This window comes from Papio anubis, chromosome X (assembly GCF_008728515.1).
Source record: "Papio anubis isolate 15944 chromosome X, Panubis1.0, whole genome shotgun sequence".
Taxonomy (NCBI): Eukaryota; Metazoa; Chordata; class Mammalia; order Primates; family Cercopithecidae; genus Papio; species Papio anubis.
In genome coordinates, this window is record NC_044996.1 from 6,381,338 (window position 1) to 6,404,700 (window position 23,363).

At 37.5% G+C, this 23,363-nt stretch overlaps 1 protein-coding gene across 6 annotated transcripts in view; it reads right to left on the minus strand.

Annotated features, from left to right (window-relative positions):
- Nucleotides 1-23,363, minus strand: part of AFF2 (AF4/FMR2 family member 2) — a 494,138-nt gene that overhangs the window by 133,306 nt on the left and 337,469 nt on the right. For all 6 annotated transcript variants that reach the window (XM_031660490.1, XM_017953742.3, XM_017953743.3 and 3 more), the window contains 2 exons: nucleotides 18,393-18,429; nucleotides 18,266-18,299 (listed from right to left, as the gene is read on the minus strand). In XM_031660490.1, the coding sequence (XP_031516350.1) occupies nucleotides 18,266-18,299; nucleotides 18,393-18,429 (71 nt within the window). The remainder of the gene's footprint in view (nucleotides 1-18,265; nucleotides 18,300-18,392; nucleotides 18,430-23,363) is intronic.

Below are 23,363 nucleotides of genomic sequence, written 5' to 3' on the forward strand. Positions count from 1 at the left end.
TTTAAGGGGCTGCTATTTTTATGCAGAAAAAAAGTGACTTTCCCTAATAAAGTTTCTTAGGAGAGCAGAAAATCCATATAATGTCAATTTACATATTGCTGTAAATGTTCCTGTGTGGTTTCACCCTCTCCCTGACAAACATTAAACACATTTGTTTTAAAAAGCTAAGCCAGCCAGAACACTATTTAAAATATTACAGTGAAAGCAGGGAGGTGCGTCTTCTATATTCAAGATGTGCTTATAGTTTCTGGATGCATAGATCTCAAATGATGCTGCACAGCTCAGCCCTAGCCTCTTTTCCAACGGCATTTTGCTCTATTCAAAATGATGATTCCAGGTAACATTTTCACATGGGTTGCCAGGGTTCTTTAGAGAATTCATGTTCTGTGAGGTACTACACCACACTTCCAGTTACTGATCTGTCCATTCCACCTTGACTGTGAAAATTGTGCAAACAAAGGTTACATTCCTTTTCAAATGTTATGCAAACTGATCTAATTTTCTCATTAATTTATTGTTAGATTTTCAGCTTATGGAATGTGTCTGTGAACCAGACAAATTTAAGGAGAAAGAAGGGACTCAAGGATTAGATTCCCATGAGAACAAGAACAAGGTTGTGTTTGATCGACTGCTGCTGAAATACGGCATTTTGATAATCAAGAATGAGCATTGCAGAACTAGCTTTCAGGCAGCCAGTGGCATCTCCATCTCAACTTGTGTTAGCAAAATCTGCTGGACTATAAATAGTTAATATTAAAGACAAGCAACTATAAACCATCGACTCACATTTTTAGAAATATGCTTCTGCTTTTTTATCCTGTACAAGTAAGCATCACTTGGCACAATAGATTTGTTACTGGAAAGTGCATGGGATAGCATTAGGAGAAATACCTAACGTAAATGATGAGTTGATGGGTGCAGCAAACCAACATGGCACATGTATACCTATGTATGAAACCTGCATGTTGTGCACATGTACCCTAGAATTTAAAATATAGTAAAAAAAAATCAATTAATTTAAAAAAAAAATAAACGACGTAATACAGATAAAGAGCTTAGAATACTGCTTGGGATGTCAGATGTACTATATAGTGTTGTTAATCTTTAAATATTTAAATTTTTAATTATACATTTTAATAATTTTTAAACAAATATTTTTCTACATTTGTTTTTCTGCTTTTATTTTATTCTTCATACAAGCTTAATTTTTATTCATACAAACTTTCATTTCGTTGTATGTAGGAAAATCCCATTTGTATATAGAAACGTGGCATCTTTTTCAATAAAAATGTTATATTTCAGTTGTTTATAGTTACTCATCTTTTAGAACTTCTGGATTTCTGACTGAATTAAGAAGGGTCCTCTCCCCTAGATTGTAGAAATAGAGTTCCAAGAATTTTTACTAAAGGTATTTTCGTTATTGTTGTTTTATATTTTATATTTGTATCTTTTTTAACTTTTGTTTTAATTTCAAGAGTACAAGTGCAGGTTTGTTACATAGGTAAATTCCTGTCATGGGGGTTTACTGCAGAGATGATTTAATCATCCAGATAGTAAGCCCAGTAACCATTAGTTATTTTTTTCTCATCCTCTTCCTACATTAATATATTTAAATGTGATAGGAAACTACCTTTATTTTCTTCTAAATGGAAATCTAGTAGTGCCAGTATCATCATTACATATCAATTTTTTTCTCTTTGAATCAATGTAATGCTATTGTCATATATTACATACATATATAGGGACACAAATTGAATTGTCTTTTCTCTTCTGTTGATCTAGTATCTATTTTCATGCTAATAATGTATTGATTTTATTAAAGTGGATTATAGTTTTTTCATATATCTAGTAATGAAAATCTTTTCTACTGTTCTTTCTTTTCATTTACTATGGTTGAGTATTTACCCTTTTAGTGTATGAACTATAAAATAATTTGTCTCATGCCAAAAAGAATCATTTTGAGGAATTCTAATTGGAATTGCATTATAAATTAATTTTGGGAGAAATAACACAATAACACTTCTGCTATGAGAACATATATATCTTTCTAGTTCTTTCAAACCTTGTTTATGTACTTCAGTGTTATTTTTATAGTTTTTTAACGTAAATCCCTGTAACTGTTGTCAATGAAATGGGGTCTTCTTGCATCTCCATTTCCAAGTACTTATTAGTTTGAACAAAATGTACTGATACTTGTATATTGTACACTATAATATTGTGTATTAATAAGAAAAAAACACTTTTGCTTTTTTATCCTATACGAGTAAGCATCACATGGCACAATACATTTGTTACTGGAAAGTGCATGTAAACTGATGTTTTGAAAATCAAACCATATTGTAAATGTAGGAGATGAGCTTACTATTTAAAGGGAACCTGCGGTGAATCATTTTCAAAGTGAAGGATTCTTTTTAAGGGTGAAAAACTACCTTTTCATCTGTTTGGAAATATATTCTAGAATTTTTGTGACAGGTTTACTTCAAGTGGGAAAACATCTATATATGATTTTCTTTTTGTCTCCCATGTAAAATTGTGTATTATAATCATTCAGTAATAACCATCATGCAGCCAAACTACACCATAATAGAGTGGGCATGTGAATGAGCATTTTCTCTGTTTTCTCATTATGGGGGACTGTCATGATTCATCCACTTTACCCCTTGCTTTCCTTTTAAAAGGCAAAGCTATTGAAATTCTATTTATAAGAAACGTTGCTTTGAAATCTTTCCACATGTATCTCATTTACATTGTTGGAATTAGACTAAAAAAAGTGTTTTATACCACAGGTTCAAATTTGGGAAATTATTTAATGGCTTTAAACCAGAAATGTTTTGAAATGCTTTGATGTGCATAATGAACTGCCTTATCATCTCCCCCCCTTCTCATAATAATCTCATCAAACTTTTTAATGTGGAATTAAAAGATGGACACAGGAAGGGGAACATCATATATCGGGGCCTGTTGTGGGGTTGGGGGAGGGGGGAGGGATAGCATTAGGAGATATACCTAAAGTAAATGACGAGTTAATGGGTGCAGCACATCAACATGGCACATGTATATATATGTAACAAACCTGCACATTGTGCACATGTACCTTAGAACTTAAAGTATAATAAAAAAGAAAAATAAATAAAAATTTAAAAAAAGACAACAAACCTGAATTGAAACATAATTTGAAAAGTCAAGTTACTTTAGTTGAGGTCTAAAATTTAAGCAAGAGCATTGGAAGGTTGAAAGCTTAGGAACGCCTCCTATTATTCTATAATTTTCATACAGATTTCTAGGAGTTTTGAGTAAAACCTTATGTAAAGAATAGTCTTCAAGAGAGTTGCTTTTCCACAGAGGTAGTCTCTTAACTTGGATAAATCATGTTGTTCAGAGAAAGATCTCTCTCTGAAAAACAAATCAGATTACTTATATCCACATAAGCACTCATTTGACCTGCAGTTTCAGGCTTTTATAACAAAAGTGCCAGTAGCGAATACAATGAGTATGAAATGCTAAATTATATGAAAAATTGGAAAGCTGTAACTGAACTTCTTTTAATTCTATTTTATAAAGTTGATTTATGTCACATTCAGAATCAAATTGGTAAAGACATTTCTTTGCTCAGAATTGTTATCTTCTACAAATATTTTAGATCCTCACTTAATATACCACTTAGTTAAATTCCTTATAGTGTACTTTTTTAGCAAGGGAAGAAAAAATGATTAGTCTATTGGGCCTGAAGAAAATATTCTTTAAAAAACACACAAATATTTTTAAACAGTGCATATGTACTTTATGGCATTACTCTCTTAACTCAGTGCTTAGGAGTATGGGAAATAGTACCTTGGTGAATTATTTTTCATAGTTCACTCAGCAATATGTTTACTAAGCCACTGTTACAACTATGCACTTATATATTTTGATATATAGTGTATTCTACATTAGTGTGTCTTCTGAGATTCCATTCCTATTTTTAAAACCAATTTAAATGTTATTTTACCTTCCCTCTCAGCAAAAATAAGCTTTATTCTCAAGGGTTAATAGTAAAGCCTTATCATAATTAAAGGCAGAATCTGAAGTGTCTTTTTAGACCAAGAAAACAGAAGTAGATATGCAGCAACAGGAACAATTTGCCCAGGCAAGGGAATGGAATGTTTATTTCACAGAATGGCAGAGGCTATTCCGTGAAATTTTATTGACATGTTTTCTTATTCAGACGAATTCCTTTATGCATGCAAAAACTGGGAATAAAGAAAATAATTTGTTCCACCTGATTAGAAAATTGACAACATGCTTGTTATATATTTCAAAAGTAGTTTTTCATATATATGTGAACCATAGAATTAAAAAGTATGACTCAGCAAATTATTCCAGTGGTGATTTTACAAAATGTGAGAGGCTGTTTTGGGACTCAGGAGCAGAGAATATCTCTGGTCAAATTCCTGTCCTCCATTGTTTCCTCTCTCTTGTATTCTTGTATTTGCTCCGCTACCTCTGAGGAGGTGCTGCCATTTCCCAAGACAATCAAGTCCAGGTGGACTCTGAGACTGGAGAGTCCATGGGTAGGCAGGAGGGCCAGGGTTAAGGGGTCTCTTACTGGAGTCAACCAGACATAAGTTCAAGTAATGAATCCATTGTTACTGGCTATAAAAATTTAGCTTCAAGTCATGAAATTCAGTTCTTCATTTATAAAATGTGGGTAATGGCAGTGCCTACATCTCACTGGGTTGTAAATAGTCAATTAGCTAGTGGATATAAAACACTCAGCATAGTGTTTGGCACTTAAGTCCTAGCTTTTATTTTTAGAAATAACTACAAATTCAGAATACAATTGTGACTGTGATAAGATGCTGTGATGAGCTCCAAGAACAAGAAGACTCTGCCTAGTACCAAATATGTATACATTTAAGACATTCTAGCCATTCTTTGTTTTTATCCTCTGGGACTGGGGTAGGCAGGTGAGCCAAGGAAATGTTCAATGTAGTCCAGGTTTGCTCATTCTGGAGAGGTCTTTCTCCAACTGGAGGCCTCTGGGACAAGTCAGGGAATAGAGTGAAAGGCTTCCCAAGTGACTGAAGATTGGAATGTAGTACAAACAGCACTCACTCAAAAGACTCAGTGATGATGACCGCAATAATCATGAGCATGACTAATAAAAGTGTTTATCAAAAAATTCCTATGGACCAGGCACTGTGATAAGCACTTCAATCATTTAATCATATCATGTAGGTGCTATTACTACCCACCATTTTACAGATGAGGAAACTGAGTGATAGAGAGGTTAAGTAACTTGACCAAGATCACATGGCTAAAAGATGGTGGAGCTGGGATTTGAACCCAGCCATTCCAGCTACAGAGCCTGTCCACTTCAAGTTCTGCATTGTATTTGCTTTCCAGCCACATACATATGCACACATGCATGCATTTATATTTCTCCTTATGATACTACTTTTAAAATATGGATTAACAAATATAAGAGTAAAATATATCAAAAAATAGTATTACTTCAGAGCAAGTGACACCTTCTGGATCTTTCTTTCACTTTACACTCAATAATATTTTCTGGTTATCTGTTGTGTAGTAGGTTCTTCCTGTACCTACTGCTGAAGAAATAGGGGAGTGGATACCACCACTTCCACTCAGGTAAATAGATTTGTGAAACTATTATGTCAGGAGAGTCAAACATCCTGCTACCTGTGGTTCCACAGTCCTCAAAGGTAGAAGACTGGTGATATTTGTTTGTAGGGCTTTCATGGGCATTCCTTGGGTTTAGAGGTATATCAGTATATCACAATTCAATCATCACTATCACAGTCCCCTTAGTACCCATGCTGACCAAACCAAAATGAAAAGACTCTTAAATGAAGTGAGAGGCAATTCTACCTGAAGTCTTCAGATAGAACTACCCCTCAAGGTACTCTCCCACCACTAGGTGGTGAGAATTCCTATGGCTCCACATCCCTCAGTCCCAACTACTTGGTATTGTCCAACAGGTTTAATATTTGATATCTGTTGTGTGCAAAATAGTATACCAATATTCTCGGAGTGAGAACATCACTTCTTGTCTGAAATTTTGCCCTTCAGAGAGTTAAAGAGTCATTTTCTATGTGTGGTGTTAGAAGTACAAATCAAAATCCTTTTATGAGATTGTTGAAAAAAAAATAAAGAAAATAAAAAGGCCCAATAACAACAACAACAAAAATCCTGTTATAGAACCACAGACACAGCCACTACTAATTATAAAGTCAGACACCCCGTGATGTGCTTGCCTTGGGAAAGACATGCACAAAGGAATTCCTGAAATTGCAAGTGCCATTCACCCTCATGTTCCTGAAAGCCAAGAGACCCTATGTTGCTTGCTTCATTTCCCTGGCTCTGGGAGCATCAATATGATTTCAGCTTTTATGCCACTAAGCAAATCAGTGACTGCTGGCCCTCTTGATCTGAAAGTCTGTCATGCGGCTGCTCTGCATTCCCCAACTTCCCAGAGGCCTGGGCACAGAAATCTGTGGTTTAAAAGAGGTTGTTATTTGGACCCTGGGGCCACTGGGGTTTTTCTGGGATAGATCCCCAGCAGTATCTTCTCTCAGTATCGTTATATCTTTACTGTGCATCTTGGCTTCTTGCCACCGTGAATACTGAGTATCACAGTTCTTTCTGAATAGCATAAATTGAGCTGAAGTTGATTTAAATTTCATGCAGAAAACAGCTTTGCTTCGAACTACAGCCATTTTTGTGTTAAAAATCCATCAAGATATAATCTTTTTGTCCCTCCTCCCCAAGACACACAAACTCTTTCTAGCAGATGGGAAAGGCAGATTATTTCAATTAAGAGGCTGTCGCTGACAATTGTATGCAACCTTTCTTCAAAGTTCATGGCAGCAGTGCACTTTTACATTTCTTAGTGACTCTGTCAGGATCTAATTTTCAAGGTACGGTTACCATAGTAGCAACCTGAAATTTTAATCCAGTAGTAAAGGGCAACACAGGTCACCAGTTTCAGGCCCTCTTCAATATCAAAATTTTAAAGAGCTGCATAAAAGCATGAAGATAAAGGGTAGACCTAGTCCCAAATCCCAATCTCTAAGACAGTGAGATTATAAAACGTATGAGATTTTTCTAAAGTTTTCAAATTCTTCTATAAGCACTAAAACTATTACTAAATTGAACAATGTTTCCTTGGGTATAATTGAGTGGAAAAATGCAGTCACTCTTCTCAGCAGTGTGAAACATCCAGAAACATGCTGGGGATATCTAATTAGGAGAGGAGTGGCATACATAGTTATTGATTTTAAGTCTATTGCTGTCTGACAGCACTGGCAGTTGATCTTTTGATTCAAACTGCATTGACAAAACACTTTTGAAAAATAACGGCCCAGATTAGCAAAAATAGCACTCAACTAGGAGTCAAGAAACAGGACTGAGCTTTGGCAACACTATTACCTGTGTGAGCTGGGATGCCTCACTTAGGTCACCTGGGCATGACTTTCCTCACTTCTAACATGGAAAGAGAACCAATGAGAGTAGGTGAGTGCAAAGCTCATTCATGAGCTCATCTGTTGACGACACAATTCACTACAGAGTCTGAGTAATATATCATCTCTGTTTTATTATATGAAGAAACAAAGGCTCAGAAAAGCACCAAATAAATTTATCAAGTCACATGACAGGGGAGTGAGAGCTCTGGAATTTAAGCCACTCGGAAATAGATGCCCCACATCTGTGACCTCTCTAGGACAACACTGGCTCCCTCCCCTGTCTCCTTGCTCCAGAAATTGAGTAAAGACCAAATCTAAAAGATTTAACAATATAACAATATACATTATGTATTATATAACAGTATGTGCAGAAAACACTAATGCCAAAGAACTAGAAAGTAGTAGCACTATTAAGATTATTTTGTTATTTTTCCTTTGTATTTAACAATTAATAACAGTTCAATTGAAACCTTATGTGGGTGAGGCAAATAGGGTATTAAAAAAGGTAAAAAAGATTTGAATTTTGTAATCCAAGAATCCTGGAGTGAAACTTCACCTCCCTCAACAACTAGCTGTGTGATCTTGAGCAAGTCATTTAACTGTTCTGGGATGAAATTTCCTTCTCCATAAAATCAGTTTAATCTTATCAATTTCTCAGAGACATTATGAGGCTAGAAGGTGATTAAACAGGTGAACCAGTGAAATTGCACAGTGGAAAGAGCACCAGGCAGTCCTGACTTCTAATGTGACTACTGGCATTGGCTGTGCAGCCACAGGTGTTTGGCATTGTCTTTGAGCCCTTGAGAGGACAATCCTGGAAGTGATGATAGTGGTGACGATGGCAATGGAGATAGCGATATCCATCTCACAAGGTTGCTGTGAGCATGAAATAGCTGATGCTTATAAAATATTTGCCATGGTGCCAGGTATATAGTAGGTGCCAAAAGTGGTGGTTGCAATTACCTGAGAATACTGCTCACATCCAGATTGTTTTCTTCCTTTCTTTCTATACCATAAGGTATACGAAAATTATTCTGGAGAAACCTAGAATGACCCTTTCAATTTTTAGATGGCCTAGACAATTTCCAGATATTATGAGCAATAGGTACTTTAAAAGATTTTTCTTTTGAAAAATATAAAAATATTCTATGTACTCACACCAGTTAGAATGGCTATTATTAAAAAGTCAAAAAAAAAAAAAAAACCAGCTGCTGGTGAGATTATGGAGAAAAGGGAACACTTATACACTGCTGGTGGGAGTGTAAGTTAGTTCAACCATTGTGGAAAGCAGTATGGCGATTCCTCAAAGAGCTGAAAGCGGAACTACCATTCGACCCAGCAATCTCATTACCGGTTATATACCCAGAGGAATATAAATCATTGTACCATAAAGACACATGCACACATATGTTCATTGCAGCACTATTCACAATACCAAAGTCATGGAATCAACCTAAATGCCCATCAAAGACAGATTGTATAAAGAAAATGTGGCACATATATCCCATGGAATGCTATGCAGCCATATAAAAGAATGAGATCATGTCTTCTGCAGAAACATGGATGGAGCTGGAGGCTATTATCCTTAGCAAACTAGCGCAGGAACAGAAAACCAAATACTGCATGTTCTCACTTACAATTGGAAGCTAAATGTTAAGAACTTACGAACACACAGAATGAAGCAGCAGATACTGGGGTCTACTTGAGTGGAAAGGGTGTGAGGAGGGAGGGGAGCAGAAAATATAACTATTGAGTACTGGGCTTTATAACTTATTGATGAAACAATATGTATAACAAATCCCCGCGTCACATGTACCCCCAAACCTAAAAGTTAAAAGAAAAAAAGGAGAAAAAAAAGAGAAATATTCTATGTAGTTACAAAATTGAGATCTCCATCTGGAATTTTTATGAAGTGGGCTTCTTATGCCAAAACAAGTAACTCCAGAAATTAGACAATGGAGCTGTCAGAGTTATAGGTTGCTAAATCGTTAGCTTCTACTTTTCTCTGGATACTTTTCTCTCACTTATTGCTCTCTCAGGGACCCTAGAACCTTTGACAAGGACAAGGCAGTGTACTATGGGGTCGTACTGTAGATCTTCAGTGTCAAAAACCCACAGGGTAGCAAAGAAAATGAATTTTATTCTTTTGGTTTTCAGAAGACCTACCCCAACCCCATCTACTCCATCCCACCTACCCTGTCCCAGTCTTGGCAGCATATTTGTAGATGTCAATCAAATAGCTTTGAGACTTTTTCCTTTTTTGGTCTTCATTGTTAAAGTGGGTGGATGAACCACAAATAAAGGCATTTGTCAGATTCTTCAACTGATTTTACAGCTGTAATTGTGCGTGCATCTGTGGTATTCTGCCAACACTGCTCCCTACTCATCAGTGTAAAATGGAAGGCTTTTAGCAACTCTGAGAAGGTGTCAAGAGCAGACCATTTAAACCTAACATTCCCAATAATGCAATTGTGGTAAAGGATCTGGCTGTTTGTGAGATGCTTGATAGGGTGGAAAAACAAAATGAATAGTTCAGAAGCAGATATTTCTTCTCCTCTACTGCAGTCTCAGTTGGATTTTGTTTGTTTGTTTATAAATTCTAAGAATGATCCATGGAGCTTGTCTACACTGCTGTTATATGTTCTTCATCTGGGCCTGGAAGACTTGTCAGGGCTCTGATAAGTTCTGGCCCTGCAGCCGTCTGGGGAATCTGGGGACAAGGCAGCATATTCTGAGAATGCAGAATCCTGGCTTCTAGTCCCAGCCCTACCACTACCTCTCCCTAGGTGGGGGATTTTAGGAAAATCTCTTCCCCTCCCTATGCCTGGTTTCTTTTCAATTGGCTGTCTAACAGGAATGCTGTGCCACTCACATGGGCTAATGTATTGTGTCAAAGTGTGTTAAAATTATCATTCACTGTGCACATGAAAAATATCTCTGGCCGAGCGTGGTGGCTCAAGCCTGTAATCCCAGCCCTTTGGGAGGCTGAGGCGGGTGGATCATGAGGTCAGGAGATCGAGACCTCCTGGCTAACATGGTGAAACCCCGTCTCTACTAAAAAATACAAAAAATTAGCCGGGCGAGGTGGCGGACGCCTGTAGTCCCAGCTACTTGGGAGGCTGAGGCAGGAGAATGGCATAAACTCAGGAGGCGGAGCTTGCAGTGAGCCGAGATGGCGCCAGCCATTGTACTCCAGCCTGGGTGACTAAGGGAGACTCCATCTCAAAAAAAAAAAAAGAAAAATATCTGTGATCATAGCACTTTACAATGTAAAAACTGAAAAAAGAGTGTGCATGTGTGTATGTGTGCATCTCATTAGATCAAACAACATTAGAGTGACCTACTGTTCTGGGATACAGAGCATATGTATGCATGTGTGTGTGCATGGGTGTGTTATCACAACATTACATTCAATTATATAACTGAATTTTTTTTAACTTTGGTCCCTTGCTTATTAATTTCAGTGCCTTCCACCAGCATTATTTGCTTCACTCCCAGTTACTGTTTAAAAATGCTGAGAAGAATTTGGAAATATGCCACTGTGGTTTATAACAGATGGGGATATTTTTGAAAATTATTTCACCATGAGGATAGAAAGCCACTTTCTAATTATCAAACAAGTTGGTAAGCATGAAAGGCGATGGATGAGTCTCTTATAAAAATAGACCCAAATATCAGTTTTCTCTTCTCTTTAATGTGGCACGATGGACATTTCTGAAGGGATATGCCACCAACATCAATCTTACATGAATTTCATTTTTGTGATGGTCTAAGTTCCTTGCAGGAATAGATCCTTCAGCCTCACTGAAGGGAACATTCTAGAGTCCTGGTGACACAATCTGGATGCAGGCCTTGAGTTGAGGACAGATCTGTCTTCAGTGCCCATGTCAGCATGTGTAGTATATGCAAAACCTAACTCAGTTATAATGTTTAGATCTAATACTTACCCTGTTTTAAAGCAAGATGGCATTGCCATTTTGGCTTGCATTGTGGTTAGTCGATTTTGTCCTAATGCCTGGGCAAGATCACACCTGACTGAAAATCAGTAAGGCCACCTCCAAATGACTCATAGGATGGCTTTAATGTTAAGTTAAGAGCATATGTTCTGGAGTCAGTCCTGTTCTGTCTCCCTCTTTGTTACTGTGCCACTTTGAGCAACTCACTCAATGTCTCTGAGCTGCGTTTCTACTTCTGTACAGTATAATGATGATGAACCCCATGGGATTGCTTGTAAGGAGAAAAATTGCAAGGGAAGTGCCTGGCACATAGTAGGCACTCAATTAGTACGAGTTCGTTGGGTTGCTGGCATTGTCGGTGCAAGTCTTATCTTCACTAGACCATGAGTTCCTTGAGACAATGATGTGCAGTGTTTCACCTTGAGTTACCAGTGTATAGCCCAGAGCCTTACATATAGTAGGTACTGAATGCATATTTGTTGAAAAAAAAAATGAAATCTAGTAGAAAGGAAGAGATGTTTGCCTTTACCTAGAGAGAAAGAGAGAGAGGAGCAGGGGGTGGGGGAGAGGGAGAGAGAGAGACATTTGCTTTCAATTACAGAGGTGTCTCAAAAGCCGAGATATACAAATCCTATGATAGACTTAGGTCCATGAATACCACCACAAAAATCAGATCTAATCTTTCAACTATGATGGCTGAGCCAATCCATCTTTGTTTCCAGCTTTTGTGATAGAAATGTAAATCTACAGCGCTCTTTGAAGGGAGCCCCCATTTTAGATCTTGGTACCCATTAAGCCCCGGCAGCTTCAGTGCTTCTTGATGCAAACATTCCAAATGCCAATATTGCTTGTTGTCACATTAGCCAATATACAGTCCTCAACATAAAATCCTCTTGATGTCTGATTACTCTTCTCAAGGACCTCACACTGATTCATTTCAAACTGTGAATTACCTTTAATTCACAGCTTGAACAGGCTGCCAAATTTTGTTTTCTCTGCTCCCAGGTGGTTGCCCCTGATGCAGTGGAGAACTTCCAAAAATATATTAAGTCCTTAGGAAAAGTTGGCAAGCTCAGAGATGCAGGCCATACAAGACAAGTTAAAAGCAAGAGTTGCTATACTTCTGGATTTAAAAACCAGAATGTCTGCAACTAGTAAAGTTACCAAGATTACCAGCTTATCAGGAGAGTTAGTTTGGCTACTATGAGTCTCAAACTGATTAGCAGTACTTTTTTTGTTTTTTTTTTGAGACGGAGTCTCCTTCTGTCGGCCAGGCTGGAGTGCAGTGGTGCGATGTCGGCTCACTGCAAGCTCCGCTTCCCGGGTTTATGCCATTCTCCTGCCTCAGCCTCCTGAGTAGCAGGGAGTACAGGCTCCCGCCACCATGCCCAGCTAATTTTTTGTATTTTTTATAGAGACAGGGTTTCACCGTGTTAACCAGGATGATCTCGATCTCCTGACCTCGTGATCTGCCGACCTTGGCCTCCCAAGGTGCTGGGATTACAGGCGTGAGCCACCATGCCCAGCTGCAGTATTTTTAAATTCTAAGTACCAAATCATGTATTCTGATTAAGAATTAATCTGATTAATAAAATAACAGTCATTTCTTCCTTGCCCCATTACACAGTCACTTTGCTACCAAAATTGCATACAAGTAGCAGATCAAATATCTACATGGGGAAGAATATATGAAATTGCTAGAAAGTGGGTTATTGCTCTGCAATAATGCATTGCAGTTCTTAAATTTCAAATTAAAATCTCGAAGGAAACATTTTCAATGATGAAAGCTTTGGTAAAAGGATGGCCAGGGTTGTAATGAATATCAATTAATTTTTAGTAAAAATATTTTCAAAATTGATCTAAAAAATAATGTAATTCCTGTATTGGTTATAGTAATCTGGAAAACATTTTCACAGTCTTCCTATTCTCTTTGGTAATGAAATTTTCATAGCACTTACAGAAAACTTTAGAAATAATGACATTTTAGTTACATAAAACAATTTTGACCCAGTTTTGTGTCATCAAAAACAGAGCAGTATAATTTCTTGTGGGACTACATCCCACCAGGTTGTAGGAATGTTGTGTCCAGGTACAAAAGGAAAACTTTGGCATACTAAATTCCCGAACTTATCAAATCCTGTGAGGAAGGGCAACTTAGCAGGATGAGAGGGAGCTTTGAACTCACTGGGCCCTTGGCCTGCATTCAAACTTTCTTACTAAGGAGCATTGTGACTCAGAGGGCTCTTCTATATGTTTGTAGCCAAAATATACATTCAGAATAAGTGGGCATGACCAGTCTGTCTTCCTACTGGACTGTGTACACCTCAGGAGGAAGGACTATTATTCTAGCTTTGCTTTGCTCATCTGTAAGATGGGAATAATTTGGAGCACCTCCACGATGCCTGGCAAGTTTAATAAGGCAATGTACATAAAAGCACCTGACACTTGTTCTCAACAGCACAATAATTATTGTTTGTGTCTATCATTCCTGTGATAGTGTAGTGCCCTTTCTTCCTAACTAGTGCTACAATCAAGGATGTCTTCATGTGACATGCATAACAACCACCCACATGTAAACTCAAGCTGGCCTCAACCAATCTGTCTCCATAAGACCTTCCATCAACTCTCTGACTCCAGAGTTGGGATGTTTTAAAACATATAGTTAATACCATAAGTTGGCAAACTGGTTTTATAAAAAAAAAAACAACCCAGCATTATGGCTATATTAAGATTTTATGGAAACTATCCAGGCATTCTCGACAGCATGGTTTAAAACACAGGAGCTGCTCAGTTAAATGGGGGTCTGGATGGTTTTCACCTGGACATAGTCCAAATGCTAACAACCAAGTTTTACAAAGGAGCTTGATATTTGGAGCTGCCATCTCCTCAACAGTACTCACAAACAAGTTAAGAACTAACTGGATGTACACCCTTGAGTTCATAGAACCTGCCTGAAAATCCTTTTCGGGGCAACTTAATGTATCTTATCTGTTCCTATCTATGATGGCCCATAAAAGACCAACAAGGTCGTGCATTTGGGAAGGCCATTGAACTGACAGGTAAATGGCAAGATGTTATAATCCACTGGATGAATCAATCCAACTGAACAAAGAAAATCCAAGTTCTTCGGTTTGGTTATGTTTTCTTCCTCATTGCTCTTTAATAGCTTCATTAAGAAACTACAGGTGGTGGGCACCTGTAGTCCCAGCTACTCAGGAGGCTGAGGCAGGAGAATGGCGTGAACCCGGGAGGCGGAGCTTGCAGTGAGCCGAGATTGTGCCACTGCACTCCAGCCTGGGGGACAGAGCGAGACTCTATCTCGGGGAGCAACGGGGGAGGGGAGGGGAGGGGGCGGGGGAGCGGGGGGTGGGGGAAGAAAAAGAAAAACTACAAAGTAACACAATGTCTGGTGAGTCCATTCAGAGCCTGAATCCTGTCATTGAAATAAACAGATCTCTTTGAGACAAAATAGACAGACATGATATTACTGTGTAAACATACAATTCCACAGCCGTGAAAATCACAATTTCACCTTCTTATGCCCATGCTTCACCCTGTTTTTTGGGACAGAGACATTTTTGAGGGAGATTAGAAACACCGTTTGATTTAGAAGACCTAGGTGGGCCCTGTTCCAAGACTGTAACATAGCTCAGAATCATAGAGGCTGAGGGGTGGGAGACCAACTTTTCTCCTCCAGAAAGTATTGATGATTAAAGTTAAATGTATTTTTATGTTGCTAGATTTAATTACTAAAAAGTATAACTGCTTAAATTTGAACACTGACAAGTGTTTGTTGGTGTAGCTGCATGTGTAGACACATATACTCATTAATTTGTTTAATTCCCTTTAACAGACTCTGTCTGTATAGTTTAAAATAAAAATAAATTCTCCTGTGATTTAACCTCATATCTTCTGTATACTAGGTCAGTGCTTTCCCCTACAATACCACAACTGACAGAAAGGAGGGGATTAAACCTAGGTCTCCAAACTTCCCCAATTCAGTACTCTTGCCTCGTAAGCATTCAGAGTTCCAGCTGAAGCAGGTAGGATGTCATGGCATGAATGGACACTGATAAAAAGCACTGTATGCCAATGGAGTACACTGAGAAGAAAAATACCCAGTTTTCCAAAAAGCCAGTCATATTGTTGGGGTCAGGGTCAGAGACAGCAGTAATTGTCAAAAAGAAAGAGGGAGACTGGCTAGTTCCAAGTTTATACTCAGGCACACTGTGGCCAATGTTTTCAGACCTGGTGCCCATGTGTATAATCCTTATAAACAATGCATACTCCAATGGAAGATCTGCGTTTTGTCAACCAGGGAAAACAGGCCAAGATGAGGAAAAGTAATCAAGTGTCCCAGTAATTAAGGGATTCTGTTTTACAAGACTCTAATCTCTCTTTACTGCACTAAGTGTCAGGAGTGTGCTTAGGACACTTTCTGGCCTTGGGTCTTTCCTGCATCACGGCTGACTTACAGGCTGCTTCTCACCAAGGTGCAGACATTAGCAGTCTGTTTACACTCAGAACAATCTTAATCACCTGGAGGATTACCCTGCCAAATGGAAAATCCTAGGAGGTGGCTTAAAAAGCATACCGTAGCTCAATGTGGGAGAATGATAGTAATGGCTAAGCCAATAATTTGGAAGCTAAAAATAAAAATAACTTTATTACAATTCTGATCTGTCCTATGTTAAACCCATACCCTACCATAAGAAGGAAACTTATTCCAGCTAAAATCTGATGGACAGTGCTTGGACTTCAGATTAAACAGACAAAAAGAGAGGAGCTCATTCATAAAATGAACTCAGTGTCTTCTAGTTTTACTGATGCTTCCTATAGAGTATTTTAGTTGTATTGACTACACTATATATTACTGTGCTGCGAAGTGCTGTTCTCTGGAAATGCAGCCTCTAACTATAAACCACAATTGACAAGTTTATTTCTGTTAGTTACAAACTACTGAAACATTGCATTCTACGGTATATATAGCAAGCAGCATATTTCACAGTGGGAGCCTAATACTCTTGCTTTAGGAGTAAGTAATTTTACACAGGAAAATATATTTTTATATATTTTCCAAGTTTGGAAACTTGTGTTGATTTTCTAAGCGCATGTGAGTGTGTGTGTGTGTGTGTGTGTGTGTGTGTGTGTGTGAATCTTACTGACTTTAATGGGGATGAAGTGAGACAAGTGTGAAGGCAGGGAGGATTAGATCTATTATTTCCTAGAATAACAAGGGGGAGGGCAGTTCAAAACGTGATTAATGGAAAAGCTAAAATATACAGCATCAAAGATGACTTTGATTTTTGTGTTTTCATATAATTTGGTCCTTAAATCGGGATTATGGTTTTATTATCTCCTTCTCTTGTTTCTTCTTGCTTCTTAAAATTGAGAATTCTTGGTTGTTGAAATTGAACTTTGAATTAGAAGGCCCAGATCAGTCTAGAAAAGCAAATAAATGAACCAGTGATGGGGTCAGGCCTTTGGGGCTTTGCTACTGCCTTGCACCAAGAATGTAGAAATGCCACTTACTTTCTCAAATCCTCAGTCTATTTGGGAGTCATTCCCAGTTGTTTTATGCAATTATTCATGATCTTCCAAAAGGTGAGCAATTCACTTCAAGGGTGCCATTAGGCCACTTGAATGTCATAAATTATTTCATTTTGAAAAAGTCTAAGTGTGTGCCTATTACACAAAAAATTGACTTCCATTTTCTATTATTAGGTACAAAAGAAGTTGTGAGAGAAATAATACTCCCTTGATACTCTCTTGGACAAATGGATATTAGAAAATCTACAATAGTTAATCTGAGGAAATTGGTTTCTCCAAACTCCTCCTTCAGTTAGCATTAATAAAAAATGAAGACAGTGCTGAGTGAATTGCAGGGCCCTGGCTTCTGAACTTCAACCTACCGTCATGTAATATCTTATTCCAGCTCTTCCTGGATGCCCTTGTTTGTCTTTAATATACAGGCGCCTGATGACCTGCAAATAGTGAGGTTTTGGGCTGACTGGCCATAGCAATCCACTCAACATTTCAAGTCCAATCATGGCTGCTTAGATTCCCTCGTCCATCCCAGTCAGTGGTGACTGAATATTGTGTACAATAATGTCTTTAGCTGATATTATGCAGCGTTTGAACAACTAGTTAAAATGTGAGAAACAAGCCATCTAGAGTTTTCCTTTTTCACTGAAATCACAGTTGTTTTCGTATCCCAGGTATTGACCTGGTCTGTATTTACAAACTTAGAGAGCCTAATAGTGATCTCATTAACTTTTACTGTTACTTACTTATTATGGGTCCTATAATCTGTTTGTATCACTCCAAAATTAATATGCTAAAATCCTCACCCCCAAAGTGATAGTATTAGGACATGGGTATTTGGGGAGGGGATCATGACATGAGAATTGAGCCCTCATGAATGGGATTAGTGCCCTTATAAGAAGAGGTCTGAGAGAGACCCCTCACCCCTTCTACCATGTGGGATTAGAGTAAGAAAACAGCTTTCTATGAGGAAATGGTCCCTCACAAGATGCCCTTTATGCTGTGCATTGATCTCGAACTTCTGAGGCTCCCAAACTATGGGAAACAAATTTCTGTTGTTTACAAGCCATGTTGGTTATAGTATTTGTTATAGCAGCCCAAGCAGACTAAGACAATGGGAAATCTGATTCTCCCCCCACCCCAACCAAACTACATATTATTATGAGTCAAGGTTCGTAATTTCAAGGAGCAGAGGAGAGAACATGATTAGATCAGCATTGAGGCACTGTTTCCTTGCCAAATATCCCCAAAAAGGCCTAATTTGGAAATCCAACTACTCACGATTTGAAAGATACTGACTTTGTAGAAGCTCTGGTGGTTGGGTCATTCCACTCTGAAAAGAAAATATATAAACAATTACTGTTCATGTTTCTACTGTCAAATGATTATTCTGAATTAAATTGAAGGATTTTTCAAAACCACTTACTTTGTAAGGTGAATCCTGGGGTCAGATGCTGCGATTCCTACAAGGAAGAATGTATATGACACAAACATTAGTTAGATGACACAAGGATAATAAGAGGCATGTTAATTATTGCTGAAGATGTAGTAGACTAATGTTTGCAAATAGGAAACTGCTGTTAACAATTCCATTAATTAGGCTTTTGTCTATAGCTCTATTTGAAGGATAAACATTTGCCAGCCAAACCTGCTGCAACATGATTATAACTGCCATTTAATCAAAATTATAAGTAAGACTGGTATCTATTTGGAAATGTGTGTAACATGAGAACAAATGACCCATATGTGTGAAATTGAAGTGTATAATTTCTCACTTAGCTGGAAAATGATGCCTCTAAAAGAATAAAGAGGATGGAAAATGATGCCTCTAAAAGAATAAAGAGGAGTTGGTTCAAACAGATGATCATGTTTTTTGTAAAACTGTAAACAAGATCATCATTAATAGATCTGCTTGGTTTTTCCCTTTTATAGAAACAGATCCAACTTTCTATGACACATGTGCACAGATGCACCTCATTTTGTATATAAGAAGTGTTCTTAAAACTGCATTGCAAGTCTGTCGAAGTATAGGAAGCAATGTGAAATGTTAGTGGACTGTGTTATTTAAAGGAATTTAAATTTGACTTGAAAGTCACATTATACACAATTCATTCACTGTTTTGAGAAATTCAGATTTGCACATGCTGCCTTGCTGGGAGTGTGGCACACCTGTGTGGATACTGACAAAACGTGAAGGCAAAATCATTACAGTAATGTTCAGGGCACACATGGCACTGTGTGGATGGAAGATAAATGGTACAAACCGCAATACAGGCATTCCAAAAGTGGAGACAATGAATTCAAGTAAATACAAGAATTAGTTATATCAATTATTGTTCCAAGTAATCTATTTATTAAGCCTAATATTGACCCTCTGTAGATGAAAACTAGGGTCACAGCATTCTTTATCTTGTATAAAAAGTAAGCAAAAATTTTAACACTTTGCTTTAATCAAAAGTGAAATTTCCAATGTATTTAGTATGAGTCTGTTGCTCCAGAGATTTATCTTCTGGCAAGATCACCACTCCAGAAGACTACCACAAACTCAACAAAAGGCAGAAAAGGCCTCTTAGAGAAAGAACTGTCTGTTGCAAAGCCCATATAGTTTGCTGCTCAGAGGCTTCTGTGCTCTCCCTGATAGAGAACTGTCTTTTGACAAAGGACTCAAATGATTCCCACTCATTTTCAAATCACAGATGGCAAGGAAGGGGAAATATTTCTAGAGGCATAGGCACTGAGAAAATTGACAGGTGAAAACCAATAGCAAAGGAGCCCACAAAAATGACACAGAAAAGTCTGAACTTAAAAAGCACAAGAATCTACAGTCATTTAATATAGAGGCAAGCATTCCCATCTGTCTTAATAGACTCCGAGAACATAATTGCAGCATAGTATAATATTACACATACTACAATAATTTATGCTCACAATAATATATAAGTTATCAAGAAAGACTAAAGCATGCTTGACATAATCTTTAAAAGAAGTCAGGAAAATATTAATTACACTTCAAAATAATTTATATTGCATGATTCCTATAGAATAATAACTTTCAGTTATCCAATAATTTTAATTATCCAGAACATCTCATTTTCCAGAGTGTCAAATAAATGACTTGTTAACCATTTATATCTCTGTAACTATATACAAGTATTTTTATCTGTTACTATTTAAGGGATTTCATTACAAAGGTACAGGATGAGTTTGGGCTTGTATACCTCCAGGAAATTAAATGTCAAGTTCCAAAGTCAATTAAGCCAAATATCTGATCAGAGAGTAAAACATGTAGTCAGTCTTTGTACTGGTCTTATGCCTGAATTTTTAACCTTCATCCAAATATTTTGGACTTTACACCTAAACAATCAGTTCTTCCAGAGCATCAGTGCAACAATGTATACAGCAAACTGGAACATTATGTTATTCACCGAACTGGAGTAACTGATATATATTCTGGATGCATTTTTTAACGTTAAACTGAATTTCACATTTCTTTTTACTTTATTTTTTAATTTTTACTTTTTTTTGGTACACAGTAGATGTATATGTTTATGAGGTACATATGATGTTTTGATTATTATGCATTGGATTTCACATTTCTTAAACTAGAAATCAAATCAAAACAAATGAAACACCTTTGTATATCACCAAAGTTACTTTACATACATATCCAACCCCAATTGGAAATAGCTTGGTTGTAGAAATAATCTGCAGAGTTCTCACAGTAATTGTTAATGCACAACAAACAATACAAATTTATTTTAAATGCCTGATTTTGCTTTATGAATTTCTTTCATAGACATGTCATATACGTAATTTTTGCAGTAGAATATACTGATGCCAAGTTGTTTTCACAAACTTATGAGGTTCTTTTAAGCAATAGCCTTGACAATAATCCTAAAATCAGAAGTTCCTAAAGGATCTAGATTCTAGAGCAACGGTCAGCTAACTTTTCCTGCAAAGGGCCAGAGAGTAGATGTTTGAGGCATTGAGAGACATACCATCTCTGTCATAATTACTAGACTCTGCCATTGTAGTGTGAAAGCAGTCATGGACAATGCGTAAATAAGTGGGTGTGACTGGATTCCAAGAAAGCTTGATTTATAGACACTGACATTTGAATTCCACACTCATGCGAATATTATTCATAATAATATATTAATTTTCTTTTGAAAATGTTAACCCTTTAAAGACGTAAAAACCTATGGGCCATAGTTTGCCCACCACTGTTCTAGAGGATGTTTACCTCCAGGAAAACTTTATTAAACTTCTCCTGAGGATATTATTACTCTCTCAAATCTACTTGGCATGCACTTAACTCCCTTCCTTGTGAAGTTTTTCATCGTCTATGAGAAAACATGGTATTTTCAATTTGAAATTGATAAATAAGTTAAGTTGAAAATTTTCAACTGTATTTGTTTTAGTAAGCTTACAGAATCATCAACTATTTGACCTAAAAAAATCCATTGGAATTATATAGTGTACACACACACACACACACACACACACACCACGCCCCAATACAGATGGGGAAACAGAGACTTAGAGGAACTTGAACAGGACCACACAGCAAGCAAATGGCAGTGCCAGGATTAAAAGCAGCTGGGAATGCAGCTCTTAAGACAGCACTCTTTCCTCTGGGCAAGCTCTGTCATGGATGTAAGAAACTGATGCTTTCTGAAAGGATGCTGCCACCTAGTTCTAGTGGAAGCACTGAGGAAAGGGAAATCACCTTTGTTGCATATAGGGATGGCCATGTTTTGGAAGACACAATTTGAACTGGGGCATCAGTAAGCCTGTGTGATAAAAGACATACAGAGAGACAGTATGACCGCTGGTGCCAGAAACACCTGGATTTAAATACTGGTTCCCTCATTCATTAACTGGATAATCCTGAGCACATTACTTAACTACCAGGTTTCTTCCTCTGTAAATTGGGGTAGTAAAATTAACAATCTCTTTGGGTTGTAGTGGGGATTAAATTCTTTACTATATATTAAGTGCTTAGAATGACGTGAGGCACATGGTGCCATTGTACGTGTTGGTTGTTATTTAAAATGTACTTTTCTTTCAAACCAACATTTTGGCAGGAATCAAATGAAACAGGAGTGGGTGTGTAGACTTCTTGCTTTCACCATTTTAGCCCACTCACTTCTACCTTTGTCATGGGGTTGATGGTAGCACAGATAATGGGCAGAAAATGCAAACTGTGCCTGATTCCAAATTGTGCACTTACTACAAAAGCCCATTTAAACAACAGTTCTATTGTATACACTTGCAAATGTCAAAATTGCAACTTGCACAAATTATCTCCAAAATTGGAGAACTCAGCTGAAAACACTGCAATTGCTGTACAAGTGTTGGACCTGAACTGGATGGATAACTCCCTTTGCTGGAGATGCCAGGGGGAAGGATAACAGGAGCCTAAAGAGGGTAGGTGAGAATGCAAAAATGAATAGCACACACCCATACTGGGACAGTGAGGTTAGCTGTTCATTTAGTTCTGACCTCTTTCATAAGTTAAGGAAGATCATTAAGCAAAATTTAGACCAGTATTACTGTCAAAATCATGACCCTAAAATCTAAGGGTTTCTCCTTTGGGTCTTTCTCCTTCTACAAATAAAATCCAAACTCTTTGAGGTGGTATCTGAGGCATTTTCCAAAGATGCACCTATTTGCCCAGGTTTCCTCTCTTTCCACTCCCCATCACACAAACTTTAATCCTGCCACTTAAGACCTTATATCACCCACCATGCATTACAGCATGATCCCTCATCTCTCATGACCTTGCTCACGCTAGTCTTCTACATGCGGTATTCTTCTCTTGGCCCCTTCTTCACCCGTCAGAGTTTTAATCATCCTCTAAATGTTGCCACCTCAGTGGTGAGCACTTCTTCAACTCCCCACGGGAGTGTCTTGTCTTCTCTATGAAGACATTTACTACATTGTTTTGTGATCTACGTGATAGCATGTAGACGGTTTTTCTTCACCCCTAACTTTAAGCCCACTGTACCTTCTCAGTAAACAATTTCTGAATAAATGGATGGAAGGAAGAAAGGAATGGAGGAAGAAAGGAAGACATTATATATATTTTTAAAGCATGTTAGAATATCCATGTCTAGGCATTTTAAAAACTGATGGCAATAAAGCAAATCTTACTGGGAGAAGGTAAATAAAAATAATATTAAACATTTGACAATAGAACTGCAGAAGGAAAAGCTCTGTCATTGTGATGTGGTGTTTTGTAAAGATCTGTCTTCTTGTGAGCAAGAACTGAGGTGATAAAAATGAAAATCAGTTCATTAAAGAGTATAGGTTTTGTAACTTAAAAATCTTGAACGTTGCTGTTCCATCATCTATTTGATATTTCTTAAGGGATTGAATATTTCTTATTCAATCT